At 51.1% G+C, this 20,918-nt stretch overlaps 1 protein-coding gene across 2 annotated transcripts in view; it reads right to left on the bottom strand.

Annotated features, from left to right (window-relative positions):
• The window catches only part of SORL1 (sortilin related receptor 1), a 258,666-nt gene that overhangs the window by 133,410 nt on the left and 104,338 nt on the right, over positions 1 to 20,918 (bottom strand). For both annotated transcript variants that reach the window (XM_067751357.1, XM_067751356.1), the window contains exons 2-3: positions 9,700 to 9,816; positions 3,469 to 3,594 (exon numbers count right to left, since the gene is read on the bottom strand). In XM_067751357.1, the coding sequence (XP_067607458.1) occupies positions 3,469 to 3,594; positions 9,700 to 9,789 (216 nt within the window). In that variant the 5' untranslated portion in view covers positions 9,790 to 9,816. The remainder of the gene's footprint in view (positions 1 to 3,468; positions 3,595 to 9,699; positions 9,817 to 20,918) is intronic.

Here is a 20,918-nt window from a genome sequence, read left to right as displayed (position 1 = left end):
GGTGGGGCCCCACTGACATCATTAAGCCATTCAGTGCAAACACTCCCCTCCCCGCCTGCAGAGAAAACACATTTGGCACCCTGAAGCCTCTGTCCATGCCCTTCTCCTCCCTGATCCCCTAGGGTTCCCACCAGCTCTGCTCCAGCTACAGAAATCTGCCCATCTGTGAAGCTCCAGCCCTAGTCCTGAGCACCCACGAAGCCTTCACCTCTCTGATCCAACGTTACTCTAATGACCTGCAGCTTCCATCCCACCCTTAGGCACGTGCTTCCTGCCGCTAGGTAACGTCCTCCAATGTGCACAGAGTACGAAGGCATGGGACGTCCTACTCTGCTTTTGGTCCGGGGACGCCTGGCTGTCAAGTCTGCTCGAGGCGACCCTGCAGACTGGCCAGCAGAGCTGACCTACTAGATGCTTCCTAACCTGGGCAATTTCAGGAGCATCCTCACCGCCACCCCCTACCTTTCCAAGCATGTCTGCAATCACTTAATATTCCAGACGTGCTTCATCTTTTCCTTTAGCTTAACGCTACGTTCCCTCGTAAAACACAAAGACCTCCGGAGAGATAACAAAAGTCGCTACAGAATTCATCCCCATGTCAGCCTAAGTGACTGTCTCCAGTTTCGAGTGAAGAAGCCAAGAGTACCGTGAAAGGAGGATGGGCAGACGAAGCAGGGAACGGACTCACCTCCAGGAGGTGGGAACCAAGGGAAGAAAGAGAGAGCGTTTCACCATCCCACCTGGGACCAGCCTCTGCCTGGAAAAAGGCAGGACCAGCTCTCGCATCTGTGGAGGCTGGGAAACCTGACCACACATCCAGTGACCTTCAAAGAGCCCAGACATGTCTGGACACTGCTGACTGACCTCGGGTGCACTGCGAGGCTGGTGGAACTGTCAGGTGGCTAGAGCCGCACGCTGCTCCAGGCGGTGGCACACAGGGGACCGCAAAGAAGGAAGTGGGACGGCGGGCTGATTCGAAAATAGACCCAAACTCTCACGTGACCCCACAGCCGCTCCATGTACCTAAGCAGCGCCTTCTTTCCCCTCCTGCAGGCCACGCCCCCCCAGACTTCCACGTGGCCCTTTCGTGACACCTTAGCCCTTCCGAGCAGCTGCGAACAGTCATTTCCACCATTTCCAATCGCCCTCCGTGGCAGCCACGCTAACGTCTGTGCACAGGTGATTGGCCTGGGCCCGGCACCTTGACGTAGAGGGCAAAGCACTCAGCCATGGGGGATGTTTATCAGGAAATGGTAGGTCGAGTGGGGCAATCTGCCTTCCAAGGGACAAAGGCAAAAGTAACCTAAGTCATCAGCACAGTAAGAGTCACTTCCTTCCTGAGAAGTCTGAGGAGGGGTAACAGCCTCCACTGGGGAGTTACAAACCCAACAGGGAAGGCAGCATCCCTAACCTCACTCAGCCTGCTCCAGCCCCAGGTCCAACAGCCACCAAGTTCTCCAAGAAGGCGGCCCTATGCATCATCCCACCAACTCCAAATCATCCCCAACTCAGCCCTGAGAAATCGGAGCAGCCCTCCTCTTCAGGTGACAGCACTGAGGCCGCGGGCCCATGGCTCCCACCTCACCTGCAGCACCTAGAGCTCCTCTATTGCAACCATTCCCTGGTTCTCCTTCCTTCTTGCCCTAGCCCCTGCCCTGCTCCTTCACCCTCTCCAAAAGCCCCAGATCCTCTCCCCGCACTAAACCACCCCCGCCGCAAGCCCCTAACTTCATCTTTCCTGTCTTCTGACTCTTCCGACTGTTGGGTTCAGCAGCTGCTCACCGCAACCCGCGACAAGCAGGAAGGGAGACGGAGCCTGCTTACAGACATCTGTGCCCTGCGGTCAGAGGCGAGGAGGGGACGAGATGGGACTGAAAGGGACAACAGAGCAGTTTCGAGACCACAACTTCAGCAAGAGTTAACTTCGGGACAATGTGTAATAGTACTACTACTAATAATAACAATGATGGATGGGTACCACCTGACGTAGAGACTAATCCAAGGGCTGTCTGATTCTTGAGAGGCAGATCGATCCACAGGAGATGCAACACGGCCAGCAGGCTGGACCCTGGGGCAGGGCTCCCCAGTCACTCGAGGGACCGGGAGTCCCCAGTACCAGGCCTGCCAGTGCAGTGGTGGGGAGGGCGCGGCGGGCCTGCTGTCCAGACTACAGAACCGATTCCAACCTCTTTCTGTGCTTTTCTTCGCAGAGGGAAGAACTGCTCGGTCACCTTGGAGTTAGGTTAGAGGGGAGTTTGTCCTAACTGCCCCTCCACTTTGAGACCATCGGACGGGGCTGATATTAACTAGTAGGTACCAGTGGCACCTATTCTAGTTGTTAAAAAAACAATTGCTTCTGTTAGTAAACAGGCAGTTTAAACCCATGAGCGGCCCCTCCTACAGCTCCATTGGCCTGGTCCCCTCCCCAGGCCCAGCCCACAATCCAGCGACTGAAAGGTTAATGCCTGCCTCAGCAGGGTGGCCTTCAAAACCCAGCTCCCTCCAGACTGGGTCTGTTCTGATTGGTCAGGGCCATTCCGGTGGCTAAATATTTTGAATACAGTCCCTGCTAACAGACCACAGGCAACCTGAGAAGCCAGCACTGCGGGGCAGGGGGGCGGGGGCGGACCTGGTCAGAGGACCCTGTGGATTTCGCTCCTCCTTTCTGGATGAGCAAAAAGCAGCAGCTGCCCCGTACCTTTGCTTTGGCTTCTAAGGAGCTAGGTTTCGAGCATCCTTAGAAGCGGTCATCCTATCCTGGACATGAGCTCGGGATCACTAGAGCGGGGAGGAAGGCAGCCAAACACAGCTCTCCAAGCTCAAGGTACCTAACCCACAGGAAAGCCTTGCTTCCCGCACCCCCCTCTTCCTCCCTGGGGCCCAGGGCCATCTCAAGTCTAGGCTTCCTCCAAATCAAACTGCCCGGGTTCTACTGCAGAAACAAAGCCCCAGGGCAGACAGCTGGGAAAACAAATGAGGAGCCACAGCAGGATCAGCTGCCCTGGTTTTCCCTTCTAGACCGGTACAGGCTGGAGGGAAGGGGGGGTACACATGCACACGCGGGTACACACGTGTGTACGCACACTGGTGATACCCATGAAACCAAGACTTCAGCGGCTGCCCTGGAGGACCTAGATTAGACCCCAGGGCAAGCCCCAGTGGCCCTGGGTAACATTTGTGCCCCCTATGAAGCAGGCGACTTATCAGGCAGTTGGCAGACGCTTTGGGCTTTAACCTGCCCTTGTTTGTCTAGAAATCCTGCCTAGCCAGGACCTGGCCTGCTTGATTATGCACAGCTCTGCCCTGAGAATGACATTCTGTCACCGACTCCCAGGTAAGCAGAAAAACAGTCCCCAGCTGCCTGTCACGTGGCAAAGACGCCCAAGCGCTGCATCTCCCAGCCCTCCTGTAGCACAGCCATGGTCCCAAAAGACAGCCCCACGCGGTCACGAGAGGTGACGTCCTTACACGCTTGTTGTCCGCAGGACTGTGGTAGAACTGGGCGATCACAGCTTCGCTGCTGTTCCCCTCGCCGAAGTTCAACTTCTCTGAGATTCTCCTGAATGATCTTCCGTAGTCGTAAGACACGTACACCTGGAAGACGGAGGTGGGAAAGAAGAAAAGGATCGGTGAGAAAAGTGGCAGAAAGGCGGCTCCCTCCGCCTCCACTTGCAAACGCGTCCCCTGCGCCCTGAGTGTGGTTCCCAACGGGTCCCTGATACCATGAAATTACAGGTGTGAAGACAACCCACAAAGGAGAAGCAGGCCACCTCTGTGTCTGTCCCCAAGCCAGTGGCCTCTTTTCTGAGGCCACAACAATTCCCTGGAGGGGGAGACGCGCAGACAGAAACCATGATAAGCTCCTCACCACGGCCGGGTTGAGTGTTTAACAAACTACATCCAGAGGCTGAGAAAATGTGATTGTCTGAGGGGAAGGGATTGAGAATTTGTTTTGCCATCTGTTGAAATGTACCCAAAAGTTAATCTAATTCTCATCCTTCTGCTGGGGAGTTCTGTCCTTACAGCATTCCAGACGATTAAAAAAAAAAAAACAACCCTCATGGGTTTTCACAGAGTAGCCCCAGAGATGAAAAAGAGAGCAGTGCTAAGTGATTAAATATGTACAGAAGCTGCACAGAGGGGTCCCAGAACCCCCCTCCTCCAGCACCCTGACCCTGTAACATGGGAGATTCTGAGTTTAGAGGAACAGCAGGGGGGGCCATGCAGTTGCCAACGGTATTTACTTCTCTCCTGCTTCCGGGTCTCTGGCTCCCCGGTAACCCCAGGTATGAAACAGAAGAATAACTTGTGCACTGAGTGTCTACCAGGTGCCCGGAGGCTACCTGAAAGCCATCACACCTCAAGAAAGGGATGGAAGAAATGGAAGTTGTCAGATCGTTTGTCCCTAGACTTTACTACCTAGGCACTGTGAAATTAATACAGTCAGTGGGTTTAAAATGAGCCTGACAGATGAATATAACACTATAATGTTATGAACACTATGAATATAATACTGAGTTAGAATTGGGGAAAGTGTTAAAGTAAAAGGACAGGTGAATCCCAAGAAGAATGGGAACTCGGGACGAATCCCATCGACTCAGCAGCAAACACGTTCTGAGGGGTTCATGGGAGCCAGATACTGCGCTGGACACCAGGCATACAAAGACACGGCCCTTCACACAATGGGCATGTAAACACGTCACTGCTGGTACACGATGCCCCCACGTGAACAATGAACTACACGATGTTTGTGCGAAGAAAACTGAGCGCACATGCGGGTTATTAATATTTATTAGATGTCGAGGTTGGAAGAGCACAGATAGAACCTCTGCCAACATCTGGAAGAATTCCTGTTACAAACACACACACTTAAGCACAGCACATGTTCCCCGACTACCAAACACACGGTGAGGGGCTGCCACAGAAACAGCTTCCTAAATTCAGCAGGTTGAGCGTTCAGAGATCATTTGAGTGGTAGGAAGACCAAGCGGTACTTTCTCACTTCCATCCTCCAGGCCAAGAACAGACATGAAGTGTTCCTTGTGACATTCAAAGTCACACACAGCAAACTGACGGCTTCTCCAAAAGGGAGCTCAGGCTCCTCCCAGCCCTAGCATCGTCCCCTACACGGATAATCCACTCCGTTACCTCCTCGGAGGCACAAGTGTGCTAATAAGCTCACATCGGGGCAGCATTTTGCAGTAACAACACTCTTTTGTATACATCAACTCTCTTCATCTTTAAAAACCCCGTGAGTGGGGCTCTCCTTTGCCACCTTCCGTGGACCTGGAACATAGCAGGTGTTCAGAAAAGAATTCTGAAATGAATAAATTTCACTACAAACCACAGCGTGAGCAAATGCATGTGTTCTGTGAGTGAACAAAAGAGAGTGAAATGAATGGATCCCTGACTCAGTGAACAACTGTTTACAGTTAAGAGATAAAACTCAGAGAAATGAACTACTAGCCCAAGGTCATGCTGCTAGAAACCGACAAAACTAGGAGGGGTTCCTCCAAGCCCAAGTTCAGCTGACTTTCCACTCTCTCAAGTCAACCTTCTGGGTGAATGTTCCCCTCTGCATGCTTGCATTTCTCTGCTAAAGAGGAAGATCACACACCAAAGCTACAGCCCAGGCACTGGAAGGAACACTGGATGGAGAGAGAAAACACCACCTTGAATGAAGCATGGGGCCTTCCCCGGACACCCCGCCACACCTCTGCATCACCCGCTGGTGGTGGACGTGCGGCCACCCTCAAAACCACAAACCTCGCCCTTAACGTTCTCGTCTGTAAGCAAACTCCATCCCTTTGGGGCTTATACTAAACAGAAGTGAGGAAGGTATGTGAGGGTCCAGGCTACGCCTGAGGCTCTCAAACTGCTCATCGGCCTTGCTTCCTTTCTCCAGGCTGGACAACTCCAACACGGTATTTTGAGCCTATCCTCACAATTCTTATCCCTACTTGATCAACAGATCAATAGGGCAAAGGCCAGCTCGGGGCTGTGCACAGCTATTCACCTTCCTCCACGGTGAAGAGCCCTGCAAGGGCCTCTTCCAGTGTTCAGACGAGGCCAAGTGCGCTGATGACCTCATGGCCTCCACACAGCACCCCGGTTGGTACATTCTGGGTCAGGGGTTCTTTCCCTAGCATGCTGCCTCACTCACTGCTCACAGTGAGCTCCAGTGAATTGAGGCAAACGCCCCCAGGCTCACACATCCTGTGCTTCTACCGTTTGCTTTGCATCCAGACACAGGTTTCTGCACTCATTAGTCTTCTCTGGCCTCCACAGGACACTACTCCCTTAACTAAATAAAGAAGAAAGGAGTTTCTCTCTTTTTTTTTAATTAAAGTATAGTTGATCTACAGTATTATATGAGTTTCAGGTAGACAACATAGTGATTCGATATTTTTATAGATTATACTCCATGTAAAGTTATTACAAAACAAGGGCTCTATTTCCCTGTGCTGTACAATACATCCTTGTGGCTTTATATACAGTAGTCTGTTAATTCCACACCCAGTTTCTAAACTGCCAAAAGTTGCTAGTTAGATCAGTCTTACCTCTAAAGACGGTCCTTCAAAGTGAACGGTTTTAAATTATTTCCCCTGTACTTCAAAACCATAAATAATAACGAGAAGGAGGAGGGGAGGAGGAGAAGGGTTAAAGTGTCCAGAAAGCATCTCCGAGTCTGGTGCTGTTCTAAGTACTTTACACCCATACTTCTCAAACTGTAACACGCCTACAAATCACCCAGCAGGACACAGGTCAAAATGCAGACTCCGATTCAGGAAGTCTGGGGTGAGATTAGAGATTCTGCATTTCTAACCACCTCCCACGAAACCCGCACACTGCCGGTCTGCAGACCACCCTTTGGGAAGCAAGATTTTACAAGGACTATCTCACTGATGGATGAGAAAACCAAGGGGAAATGAAGGAATTGGCTCAAGGTCAGACTGCTGATGGATGGTAGAGCCAGGATTCAAACCCACGCATTCTGCTCTCAGACCTGGGGCTCAGCTAGACTCCGGCTCCCACAGGCTACAGACGCGGGCCCGGCTCCCCTGCCAATCCCCAGGGGCACCAGTCACACCACTCTGGGTACAAGGGCAGTGAGTCCTACCATTCTTGATGCCTCCCCTGGTTGATTCTGGTCTTCTGGTAGACACTATCTCTGGAAAGCTCTTTGGTCAATTATGTGGCAACCGAGTACTTGATAAAATACGTCAGGAGGGTGCAGAAAGGAAGAGGCGGGGACGGTCAAGATAAACACCACCTTCGGTTTCCTTTCATCTACAGGCTTATCACAGAAAAAGACAGGTCCTGCAGGAGCCATGCTTCATGGACTCACACTGGCTACAAGTTCATCGGGATATTCTTTTTTTTTTTTCTGTTTAAGAGCAAATCTTCCGGGATTCCAGCTTCCAGATCCATTCCTTTTTTATATACTGAATATGTATGAGTTGGCCGTTCTCCAACTCACACAGTTCCTAATTTGTATAGGTTCTGTTCCTTTTGGATTGCCGACGGGGCCCTGTGAACCGTGCTTCCAGTCTTTAAAGAAAATTTAGATTGTTACTACTCCAGCACCACCTACTCCTGCCTCTGAGTCAGAATTTATTTTTGCATTAACTTTCCACATGAGAACGTCTCAGTTTCATCTGCCGGTTCTTTAATGTAGCTTATGCCTTGATGAGGGAAATTTCTGCCGTCCCAATTTATTATCTCCAAGCACGAAGTTTCCTTTCCACTTAATCTTAGCGTATACTTCATTCCAGAATAGTTTATCGTTTCACATGTTCAATGGGTCCTTAGTAAGAAGCACCCAAATATTTAGGCAGAGTGAGAATTGGGTTTGGATAGACTGGCAGTATCTGTAGGGTGACCAACCTTCCTGGTTCATCCAAGACTGAGGAGGGTCCCAGGATATAGGACTTTCAGTGCTAAAACTAATGTTGGTCACCGTGGCAACACTACACCCTCACGCACTGACCGAGTACATGATGGGGTCTTAGCCCCAACCCTGCCCCAGATGTGCTGAGTGACCCCACGCAAATCACTGTAATGCTTCTGGGCTCCTGTTTGTACCACAAAACAGTAAAAAGATAGGTCTTCGCCAAAAATACTATCTGCACAAAGAATTTTTAAAATACATTAAAACCCTAAGGAGGATTTCTTAATGCAGGAGGGCAGAGAGCTGTCTCCTGTGCTCAAAAGGGATGCCTCTGAACACAGCGGCCTACGGACTCTCACAGGCCAACAGTCATCAATACACTGCCATCTGTGCTTGCCAACCCTGATCGCATTTATAACTGGGCCAAAGTCACGGCCCCAAACGAGCCTAGCCCTGCACCAGGTCACCGCGCCCAGCCTGGCTGTCAGCTGCAGCGGTTTCCCACCACCACTGCTCAGCACCCCACCCTGGCCCAAGTTACACATCACGATGGCCAGCCCTTCGTCTGCCCTCCCCAGCTGCCCCCATTCAGCCCACCAGAAAACAGCCCCTGGGGTACCCTCTGGTCCCCTACCTTGGAGCACATCCAAACCAGATGGTGGATACAGAGTGAGGGGCCTCATGGAGACCAAATCTAGGCTCAAGAATTTCAAGTATGTCCTCCAGGCTGACGGGACAGTGCTAGCGAAGTCATCAGGGGCTTTCCTCTGGCCAGAGTGCAGAGTGACCGAACCTCCACAACGTGGTTTTCTGTCCACAGCCTCACCCTGACCCGAGGCAGGGGCTGTTCCTCTTCCCCAAGAGGGGAGGTTCAGAGAAGGGGCCACAGACTTTGGACCCAGGGGCTCGCTCTGGCCCTCATATATGTTTTACTTGGCCCACACAGGGTTTGTAAAAGCTATACGGCAGCTGCCAACTTGTAAGACTCAGCAGTTTTCACGTAAAAATCCCCACCTCTGAGCTTCTCTCAGAAAATCAGATCCAGCAGCACTGGGCCCTGCATGGCAACCAGAGCTGAGAGCCAGTAACAGCCCAGAAGCTCAAAGTCCCTCCACTTCCCAGTGTCTTATACCCTGAGACCAGGTAGCATCCACCACCATGTTCAAATCAAGACACCGGTGAATGTTTTTTGAACCTGCATCTCTATCAAAAGTGGGAAAAAGTCCCAGAGGGCCACATACTTCAAGAAAAATGGGAGAGATCCTTCCTCCTTGTGGAGGTGAAGAGTGTTATAAACGTGGAGGCAGCTTCGCCCCTGCCTGCTACCCACCTGGCCTCTATCACGGGTCTTTTGAGTGCGTGACCCTCGGTCTAATGTCTTCAAAGCACCTAGGCTATTAAACATCGTAAGATGCCAACTGTGGAAATTAAGAGTCTGAGCGATTCAGATTCAAGGACTCACCCAACTGTAACGGGTTAGAAGAAATCAGCACATGGGAAAGACCCATTCGGTTCCGGCGGGCTCCACTGCCGACGGACAGCCCTGCCCAACAACACACTTCCGGCATTCTGCTGAGCAGATGCAACAACCCAGACCACGCCCTCCCACTGCACAAAAGTCACCGCACATCACACGGGTCTCTTTGCAACACTGCCTGCACCACGCTGTGTTCTGCGAAGAAGGGATATATGTTATTTTCCAGATTCTCCCAATTACCCAATATTTTGTCTGGCACGATAACCTCGATGGATGAGAAAAGGGCGTCCTGGCTGCACAGAGGAACGCCCAGAGTGACACCAATACTTACATCGCTGCTCTTGGGCCTCGCCAACGCCAGGCTGTCCCGGGCCAAGGCCACGATGACGTTGCTCTTCTCTCCGGCCCAGTGCACCACCATCTGATTGTGGGAATCATTCAGACTAACCTGAAAGAGATCAAACCAACACAGAAATTAGGGCCCATGATGAGTGACGGCCACCAACTTTCTAAAGCAAGACTCTCTCCCCCTCTGTCATGACTAAGTGCTCACACTTGGAGCACCGGGCCAGGGCGGCCCATTTTTCCCTCTCTGCAGATTCTACCAGACTCAACTTCCCCAAGAAGAAACACTAGCCCTCTCCTGTGTGGCATGAACCAGACTGCAAAACATCTTCTTCACAGGCTCTCACTGGCATAACCAATAACTTGGCTTATTTTTGTCCTTTGTGAAATCAACCTCTGGTTATTCTCATCCTTCCTCCATACATGGGACATGCGCTCTTCAGATCTGAAACCAAAACACTGAAGCATCTTCTTCATTTAAAAAAGGGACACAAGCCGGAAAGACTACATGCTTTCAAACTTCTGTTCAACCTGGTTCTCTCTGGCCTCCAGGTGACGTTGCTTATCCTTAGCTCATAACAAGGAGGAACAAAAGGAAAGCATCAGCTTTATTTAGCTAGTTTTGAAGTATTCCAAGTAAGGAAATATTTCCCAGGACTCCACAGAAATGACCTTCGGTTTATTGCGAACAGTAGTCCCCAGGCTTCTGGGTTCTGTAAACCAGTAAAATGGAGAAAAATTAGGCAGGCCAAGAGAAGACTGGTCGGCCACCTCTATCCTGCCAGGTAACAACATTAATGCAAACAGCCACCGTGTCAGAGCGTGGCTGGCTGTTCTCTGGATCTCTGTCCCCGGCCTCCTGAGGACACAGCAGACTGTTGGCCCAGGCCTTACGACGGGGTGTGGCCTTACACGGCCCTGTTTTCTTTTCCTACCTGCAGGCTGCATTCAGTCCCAGAGGAGAGTGGGGCCACAGGACAGAAGGAGCCCGAGTCCCCGAGGAGAAGCCCCTCCACTTGTTTTGAACTTCTCATAATGGGGAGATGCATTCACACCACTGAGCTCCTGGGATTCACCTGTTACGCAGCCGCCCCCTTCAAAGCAACACAACCACCATCTAGAATCACCGCCGTGTTCCAAAGCAACACGACCACCATCTAGAATCACCGCCGTGTTTCAAAGAAAGGACATTTTAACACAGAAAACTGAGGAAAACGAAAGATAGACTCTCAGAATCAAGAACAGTTCTTTCTGATAGGTTCTGCTTTATGAAAAGCTAACTCCATTCCTCTTATTTTTCCTTTCACCCGTCACTGACAGACAGTTCAAGGGCTGGCATCTTGGCACACCTGAGGCAACCGTTTCAACCCCCTCCGTGTGGGAAGAGCCAACTGATGACCACACACAAAAATTCTGAGAGCTGGTGTCAACGTTCAGGACAAAACCCCCCCAAAACTCCGGAGCACAAGCAATGCCTGGGAGAAGCCTATTCCACCGGCCCCTTCAACCTCGGCTTGTCTCGGGCACAGGAGAAGGAAATCGAGCTTCTGGACCCCAAGGAGCCTGTGCACAGTCCACCTGCACGCTTCCCCACCCTCACACCCTACCCCGCCCACCCCACCTCCCGGACTGATGCAAAGTACACACCTGAGCTGATGGGCCCTCAGAGCAGAAAACCCTCCCCTCCCCATCCCCTCCCCCCTCCCTCCCACAGCTGCCTTCTCCTTTCCCCTCCTCATCCCGCCCACTCCTTACAGTGCTCTCGGACTGTCTGAAGGGAGAAGGGAAACACCTGTGCCACCAACTTGGCTGACAGAATAACACAAGAGCTAATCCTTAACTACATTGCTTTGGGTCTTAAGCACCTGCACCTAATTTGATCCAGGACCCAAGCTCTTTGGGGAAACAGATGAAATGAGGCCTCTTTAAAGAAAAAGCCCCTGGATTTTTTTTTTTTTTTAGGAAAATATGTCATTCCAAAACATTCCTTCTCACTCCCAGAGAGGTAAGTCCAGGCAAGCATCGACAGAGACGTGCAAATAAAAAATAGAAATAAGTAAATTATTGAGCCCAGATGCTCGGGGGAAAGTAGCTAAGGGAATCGCCAGCAGCTGCAGAGCCTTCCTCCAGCCCTCCCTCTCCCCCTCTCCTGCCAGCCCTCGCCTCTGGGAAGAATCTGGAAGCATCTATGGATCAGAAGCCCACCAGGCGAAGGTGCCCTGGGAACTCAGGCTAACAGCCTTCTCCCTCCAAAACATCCTCACCCTTAGAACCAGAGGGTAACAAATTGAGGATTTATGCAAATGTCAGTCGATACAGGATTTGGAACCTGGAAGAATCACTAAGTTCATCCAGGGTCTGAGATTTAAAGCCCAGCAATGTTGCACTCAGGCAACCTCAGAACAGCCCCATGGGCAGGTTCACAATCAAGTAACGCCTGGAGCAGGTTACAAAGCCTACAGTGATCAGAGCGGGAACAAGGACTGAACACAACTTGCTAAAGTCTTTCTATTCAGAGGACGTGAGATTTATGGGGCCCCCTCAACCAATCCCAGGAGAGGTGAAGGGGTGAGAGCAGCACAAAGGAGGCATCCGAACACCCAAGGGCTTTCTTTACAAAGGAAGCCCAGAAGGCGAGCTTGGTGAAACACCTTTAAAAATAAAAAAAGATGTTATTAGATGTCCCTTTCACTCCTAAAAGGGTAGCCCAGTGGGGAGAAAAAAAAAAATCTCAGGCGAGGAACGGCTTGTCCAAGGGCCACCAGGCAACTCACACAACAGCTCAGCTCCTTCCCTTGGCGGGATGTCAGCGCGCGCTGCGCACCTCCTGGTCAAGGGGTAACTCCCTGGGGAGCTGCCTGCCTGGCTGAGGCTGATCCCCACTAAAGCCCAGGTGCCCACCCCCCCACAGCACAGTGCAGAGTCAGCTGTGGGAATCCACCACGCACCAGGCAGGCTGGCAAGCTGTCCGGTTTACTAAGGCAAAGACATCATCGCGCTCTCTGGCCTCACTTTCCGCCTCTGCATCTCCCCTTGGTCTCCATCCCCTCGTCCCCACCCCAGGAGAAAGGGAAGCTGTCAAAGCAGGCCCTCCATGGACAGGGACCAGGCAACCAGAGGTGCAAGAGTGGCCCCCAGCGATCGACACCTGCAGGGGCCAGTGCTGGGTCCCTGCACTTTGTGGGTGGTTTCCGGTTCGTTTGGGTCCTCTTCCATCACCAGGGATTTCCTCCTGGCTTCAGCCCCTAGCCTCCCCCATCACCAGCCCTCCGGCGCAGCTGCAGGCTTCCCGATTTCCGGATCACTCCTATCAGCCTTGCTCACTCGGGTCCCAAAGACCGCATGGAGAGGAGTGGGCACATACGGACCCAGAAGACACCAGTCTGGGAGGGAGTGAGAGCCATTGGGAGGGTGGCTTTTCGACAACAACGTAACCTTGATGTGCAGTCAGCTGGAACTACAACCCCGGGGCGTGAACAACCTTCCCTCTCCGATCTCCAGCTCACAGGCAGTAGCTGGAGCTCGATAAATGAGCCACAATTCATCGGAGCTGTAATAAAGCGGCAGGGAGGGGGCCCAACGCCTCCCCCTCAGAAGGCAAACAGGAAAATCGCATGCCACAGAAGTCTCTGCACAGAGAAACTGCCTCATAAACAACGAACAGCATCGGGGTCGCAGCTTCAGGCCTCTGCGCAGATCACAGGCAGATCGTTAAGAGTCAAGGTAGCCCCCCCACAGGCCACCCGGTTCAGGGGTCCCAAACCCAGCTAACAACCAGAGACCCCAGAGAGGCCCCACCCCAGTCCTACTGATTCAGAACCCTCTGACTGGAGCCCAGGAATCGGTATTTTTAAAGGACACGCCCCTGGTGTCTCTAACGTAGCTTATTTAGGGAACGAGGAATCTAGTTCACTCCCTTCCTCCTGGCAGAACGTGAATGACAGTGGCTGGAAGACTCACTCTTTCCGTGAGGGTTTGTCTTTGGGTGTCCTGGGTAGCTGTTAAAACCCTATGATCTACTGACGTGTGCCACAACATGGAGGAGCCTCAAAAACATCACGTTAAGGGAAGGAAGCCAGACACGAAAGTCACCTGTTACGTGATCCCACTTATACGAAATATCCAGAACAGGTAAATCCAGAGAGACGGAAAGCAGGTTGCGGGTTGCCAGGGGCTGGGAGGAGGGGGGATAGGGAGTGAAGGTCTAAAGGGTAAGAGGCATTATTCTGGAGTGATGAAAATGGTTTGGGGGCTTCCCTGGGGGCGCAGTGGTTGAGAGTCCGCCTGCCGATGCAGGGGACACGGGTTCGTGCCCCGGTCCGGGAAGATCCCACGTGCCGCGGAGCGGCTGGGCCCGTGAGCCATGGCCGCTGAGCCTGCGCGTCTGGAGCCTGTGCTCTGCAACGGGAGATGCCACAGCAGTGAGAGGCCTGTTTACTGCAAAAAAATAATTAAAAATTAAAAAAAAAAAAAGAAAATGGTTTGGAACGGGATAGAGGTGGTGGTGGCATAACATCGTGAATGTACTAAAGGCCACCGGATTGAATTGTTCCCTTTAAGGTGGTTACTTTCATGTTACGTGAATTTCATCTCAATTTTTTTAAAAGCCTCTGTCTATGACCTGCAAAGAACCTTACACTTCTCAATTGCTGATGCAATACCTAGGAGCTCCCACTCGTAAGAAATTCTTCTTTCCCCCACCTCGGTCCTTCATGCTACCAAAAGATGCAGCTCGGGTGAGTCATGGAGAAGGCAGGCTGAGGAGTGGGTCTCTGGTCAAAGCAATCCTTCAAAATGCCGTAAGCGGCATCTGCAAAGCCACAGCATCCCTGCGGGCCTGGTCCCTGGTCCCTGGTCCCTGGCTGGAGCAATGGCCATAGGCTCAGGGCTAGCATCCACTTCGCAGTTCACAACAGTCATCACCTGGGTCCCCGTCAACCCACACATTGTCTCAGTCTCCTGGCAGGCCCTGGCGTTCCAAAGAGGTTAAGTGTTTTGCTTCACTCTTCAGAAAGGGGCAAGAAGCTGCTGCCACCCAAGCTCCAAGCTCTGGGTTGTTAGAAATAGAAGGAAGACAAAGAAATTGCTTGTTGTGGAAGGTGGTGATCGCTTATACACTGAGGCCCACTAAGGGCTAGGTACCCTTTGGGGATCTTTACTCACTTCTCACCTGTCAAGAGTACACAGAGCAGGGGGCTTCCCTGGTGGCACAGTGGTTGAGAGTCCGCCTGCCGATGCAGGGGACGCGAGTTCGTGCCCCGGTCCGGGAAGATCTCACATGCCGCGGAGCGGCTGGGCCCGTGAGCCAGGGCCGCTGAGCCTGCGCGTCCGGAGCCTGTGCTCCACAACGGGAGAGGCCACAACAGTGAGAGGCCCGCGTACCGCAAAAAAAAAAAAAAAAAAAAAAAGAGTACACAGAGCACTTCTGGGGGAAATCAGCGGACAAGTCTGACAAGTAATAAGAAATTTACAATAAAACCCACCAAAATCTGTATAGTCATTGAGTCTTATTCAGAAGGATGGGGGCCCTTAATGCAAGGGGTCTCATGCCATCTCCATTCATTTCTTCTGCCATCATGTCTCTCAAATTGGTCAAACCCAAAGATCAGGATGTCCTAGACACCCACAGCCTGTAGTCCTCACCACTCCTTCTTTCCAGAACACAGGATGAGAAGGACAAATAAGGCAGCCTGGTTCATTCCACTGCCTCACTAGCAGTGAAATACAAAGAAGCATTTTTAAAATTCTACAGTGAAGTGTAAAACAAATATCCTGTCCTTCAGCTGCAAGGACAGACGTAGAAGCTAAATCATCGGAACTGCAGGATGGACCTGAGGAAACCAAAGACAGACACGCAAGGTCCAAGCATAACAAGGTTTCTCAGACCATCTGTTTGCACGACCTAAATGCTGGTTATGCAAATCGCCCCTCCATGTCCCCTTTTGAGACTGTGTTCCCACTATATTTAGTAAGCTCATTTCCCTCCCTGGACTCTCCACCTCCGAAGGAGAGCTGAAATCTAGTTTAACAGCTCCCTGCAGAGAGGCCCTGTCCCGGCCTCTCCACTCATCTCACTGATGCTTCACCCAGAGAATTCGTTAACTACTTCTCTGATCAATGCAGGCTGCCCATTTCACAGACAAGGAAACAAAGGGAGAAAGACCTCAGACTAAAACACTTAGCATTTCACTATAATCTCCTTAACTCGAGTAATGAGTTCTCTTTAGATTTATTTATATGCCTCTTCCTGACTTACAGTATCAGCTCGGAGAGACTTTAGTTTTGATTAATCTTCGGCAAGTAGGATCCACCTCTATCTACCACTCCCTCCTGGTGAAACCCACTTTGTCATTTAGCAAATAGCCCGCTCTGCTGCTCTGGGAGGGCTCCCTATAAAAAAAAAAAAACTGTGAAAAATCTCTTTGTCATGAAAATAATCACCCCTTAATTCACCAGTTGGCAAGTAAGAAAAAGAAGAAACTATCTGGGCCAGAAGGAACCTCAGGGAACATCTAAAACACCTTCCACACCTTGCAGACGGGGTTAAACCCAAAGAAAGATCTAGAGGTGGGGTTTCCATCTGCCTTAAAACCCAGGACCGCAGAGTGGGGCACACAGCACTGAGAGCACAGCAAGCCCCTCACTGGTGTTTACGGGCTGCTGGACACACTGAACCAGGACTAGCCTTAAATCAGGATTCACCTGTGTAGGATGGTTCCGGAACATCCACTTTCCCTGACCCTCCACTTGGGCTCTGCAGCTCCACCATAAATAGCCCCCCACCTCATTCATTCAGTAGAGATTTACTGAGCACTTACTACATACCAGGTGCTCTACTAGGTGTTAAAAAAACAGCAGACTTCTAGGTCCTGCCTCATGACTCTTAAATCAGTAGGGGAAACAAACGTTAAACAATTAATTTCATGAATAATACTTACAGATGTTAAATGTGGGAGCCGGGGGGGCATAACCAAGTGCAGGGCTGCACTGAAGACAAGACCCCCAGTGGGTACCACAAGGATGAAGAGGGAGGAGTCCAGGGCAAAAGGGATGGAGAACAGAAAAGACAGATCCAGAAGAAGAACAGAGCGAAATCCAGGAGCGGGCAGGGACCTGGAACTTGACAAATTTGAAAAGTTAAAAGTAAACTGGTGTAGCCAGGAGAGCCAAGGAAAGGGTGGCATTATATGAGCTCTCTAGGTTTTGAAGGGGGAACAAAAGAGGTCACAGCCACCGGACCCCCGGCTGAAAGCAAGGCTTTCACTGGAATATTTAGAAGAGGGAAAGGTGCCACCGTAAATCTGAGACAAGTCAGAGGCTTGGGTTTGAGTCCTGGTCTCGCCGACTGATGGGCTGCACAACTTGGGGGACGTCCCTTCGCCTTTTGGAGCCTCAAGATACTCATCTGTGAACTGAGAATAATAATAAGGCTGCCCTGAAGATGTGTGACACCACAGAGCCAGTGGAAAGTTCTGCTCGAACCAGCACCACCCTATGAGCAACAGCCACACAATTCAGGGTCTTGCCAACCAGAATGGCAGCAACATCCCAGCTGCCCACCAGCCTGGCCACAGAAGGTGCCCTGGATACTTCTGCTTTATTAACAAAGGAGGGAAAATTCACTGTGTTGACATGTACTGGAAAAGCTCTGCAGGGGGAAAGTTATTCTTTGGCAAAGTGGATTTCTTAGGGATGTCAAAAGGGGAGAGAGACAAAATTATTACAGAATAAAAATATGTGCCGGGATTTTTTTAATGTATGGATGCCTCTTATTAAGATTTAGTCTTTAATAGTGATCCTGGCAACTAGTCCTCCCTAGAAAACAAATAAAGACTTCCTTTCATATTGCTAAAAAAAAATTTTTAAATAAATAAATAAGGCTCACCTTCAAATCAAAAGAGATCTTATCCATGAATATATTTCATAAACTTCAAAATGCTAAAACGTTATCTCCTCTTGTTACTGGTATGGTCTTTATACCAAAATAAACCATATTCTTCACAAAATGGCAGCATATCAACAACTACCATGAGCAGCATCAGGGTTGGAACACTGAGGCCTGAGAGCAGGAAGTAACAACATACATAAACTGGTGAAACACTGTACGTCCGGGTCAAGCTCAGAAGCCAGTCATGGAGACTTCCCTAGTGGCGCAGTGGTTAAGAATCTGCCTGCCAATGCAGGGGACATGGGTCCGAGCCCTGGTCCAGGAAGATCCCACATGCCATGGAGCAAGTAAGCCTGTGCACCACCGCTACTGAGCCTGTGCTCTAGAGCCCGCGAGCCACAACTACTGAGGCCGTGTGCCACAACTATGGAGCCCGTGTGCCACAACTACTGAGCCTGCGCTCTAGAGCCCGTGAGCCACAACTACTGAGGCCGTGTGCCACAACTACTGAACCTGCACTTTAGAGCCCGTGCTCCACAACAAGAGAAGCCACTGCAATGAGAAACCCACACACTGCAACGAAGAGTAGCCCCCGCTCACCGCAACTAGAGAAAGCCCGTGCGCAGCAACGAAGACCCAAGGCAGCCAAAAATAAATAAATTAATAAATTTATTTTAAAAAAAGAAGACAGTTGTGGCCAAGCCCTGCGCTCAGGCAGCCTTCCCCTCACTCCACAACCAAGATTCGAAACCTGGGGAAACCCAAGCTCTGGTTCCCAAGGCTCCAACGAACCATCCAACACAGAGGTGGCACTGATTTCTAGCATCTCCCTCGCCCCAAGGGGAAAATATTTACATGACATCCCAGAACCAAACGCCTCAAGACCTCACCTTACCAGTGGTTTAAACACAACAGCAAGGTCAACCTTTCAGTCCTGTGAGATGCCTCTGCTACCAGGAGGGCAGAAGCCCCTCGGGCCCCACCCCCACGCAGCTTAACTCCCCAACCCTGTGAGGACAGCCTTTCTCCTCCATCCAGCTCTCCACATCCACTCCCGAATTCTTCCCCTCTCCAGGTCCGAGGCTTGTTTCTGCAGGAACCCCTGCATCACCTCCACAGCAGCACACCTCGTCCAATCCAGCAAACTACGTGCACAGTTAACTGCAGGATTTTTTTTAAAGAACTATTCAGAGAACTTCAGGGAACTAAATATATACAGACGAGGTAAGTTATAGGTACACAGTCTCATGTTACCCAATTAATGGAGCACAGCTTTAAAACATTTCAAGTCTCTTCCAAACCCTCCCCCAGCCTCACAGGCCCCACCCACCCACCTCTGTCCGCTGTCCCCACTCCCTGCCATGGGCAGCTTCCTCTGCTGGGACCCTGGGGCAGGTCTTCTCCCCAGGCCCCTGGCATAGACCCACATGGAAACGTCTTGCCTGTATCCTCTGGGCTAACAGAGAAATAGAGTCCTTTACTATCTGGGCCCCTCCCCCATACATGGCTCTTCTCAGATGTACCCACGCCAGGCTCCCCAGAGACAGTCCCTAAACTGGCCTTTATTCCAGGGTTATTTTTAACCCCGGCCCTCCAAGCTCCATCAGATTATACCAGCTTCTCCCAATTTCTTCTGGACACAGAGGTTTCCTAAGAGTGAAGAATTTCACCCTGACACTATTCAGCTCCCCAGACCATCAAAGTAGACTGGATCTCACCTCAGTCCCAGCTAACACATTAAAATCTCCATTCACGACCCACCCATTGGCTCAAACCCTCATTTATTTATGGAAGAATCAACCCAGCCATCTTCCCCCCTTCAATCCAGTTATCTGGGGGCAGAGGGTTTCTATTCAACAGGCTATTCTCTTTTCTAAATAAAAGATGCAATATTGGTTAAAAAACAAAAACAAAGGGAGGGGGAGGGAGATAATAAAGCACACGTTGGTCCCTACACGGCACAAAACACGAATATAAGATAACAAGTACATCTTTTTATTGCCCTTGTCTGCCACTCCAATCTGAGACGTAATCACGTCAGCCTGCCTTTCTGAGAATTTGTAGTGGTGTTTTTAATCTAATTCAGGGGACTGGAGATAAATCATGGTGAAGGGTCCCAATTTGCGGAGCTGAGCGCCTGCAGCTGCAGCGGCGGGCGGGGTTAGAGGGCCGGCGGGAGGCGGGGGTCCCAGGCGGTGATGAAGACCACACGCCCACGCCCACACGCCCACACTGTTTGTCTTCACGCCAGCCTGCAGGGCTGCAGGGACGGAAGACAGACCTGGCTGCGTTGAGGGAAGACAAGGTGAGCCCAGGAAGCGGAGGGCGGGGGTGGGGAGGCGGCCCCCACGTTAAGGCACCAGGTACAGCTTTCTCGGCTAAACAGATGCGCAGCGTCTGCACACCGCCCGGGCCGCGTGGGCTGTCTGGGCAAAGCCACAGCAAAAGTGAAGGCACACAGGTCAGCCTTCAGTGCCCAGGTCCCTGATGGGAGGAGACAGCTGTGCAGAGGCAGCTGCTAAGATGAACAGGGCACCCACGGCACCTTCCACCACACCCCCTGATGCAGCCCTACCCGGGAAAGAAAGGCCAGGGTCTTCCCCACACTCAACCTGGCAGCCAGCAGCCCTCAACTCTCGCTTTCCCTCCCCTGTTTGTGGTGGAAACAAAGACAGGCCTTGCTGTGGCTACAAGCTTCTCCCCCGGGTGAAGCACCAGTTGCCACCACTGGGAAAGGGAACTTCACACAACCGCTTAAAGCTATGCTGTCCAAGGGCCACATGGGGCCGTTTAAACTTAAATTTAACTCGATGAAAATTCAATGAAAGGAAAATAAATTCAATTCTTCGGTCATACCAGCCACATGTCAAGCCTCAACTGCCACAGATGGCTAGTGGACACCCTGGCCAGCACAGATCCAGAATATTTCCATCATGGCGGGAAGATCCGTTGAAGAGAAGACCTGACACGAGGTCAGGAAGATAAACCCTTCCAGCTCCTGGCCAGAAGCGGTGACACGACCATGCATGTTACCATGATTATTAACAACTACGCAGTGGAAAACAGAATTTTGTAATTATTTTTAACTCCCTGTTGTGTTCAGGACTACAAAAGTCATGTGACTTATGAAGTCCTATTTTTATGGAACCCAGCCCAAAACGCTCAGAGCATGCCTCATGTTACAATAAAAAGTTGAGGGTCTCACAATAACACGGGAGGAAATCCAATCTTGACCTTAATCAGCAGTCCGCCCACCTTCTCTGATTTACAGCATCATCAGCCACTTGGATGCTAGAAGGCTGCCCGTGCCACTACTT

This window comes from Pseudorca crassidens, chromosome 9 (genome assembly GCF_039906515.1).
Source record: "Pseudorca crassidens isolate mPseCra1 chromosome 9, mPseCra1.hap1, whole genome shotgun sequence".
Classification (NCBI taxonomy): Eukaryota; Metazoa; Chordata; class Mammalia; order Artiodactyla; family Delphinidae; genus Pseudorca; species Pseudorca crassidens.
The sequence above is the reverse complement of the archived record's forward strand: the minus strand, read 5'-3'. Positions and strand labels throughout refer to the sequence as shown.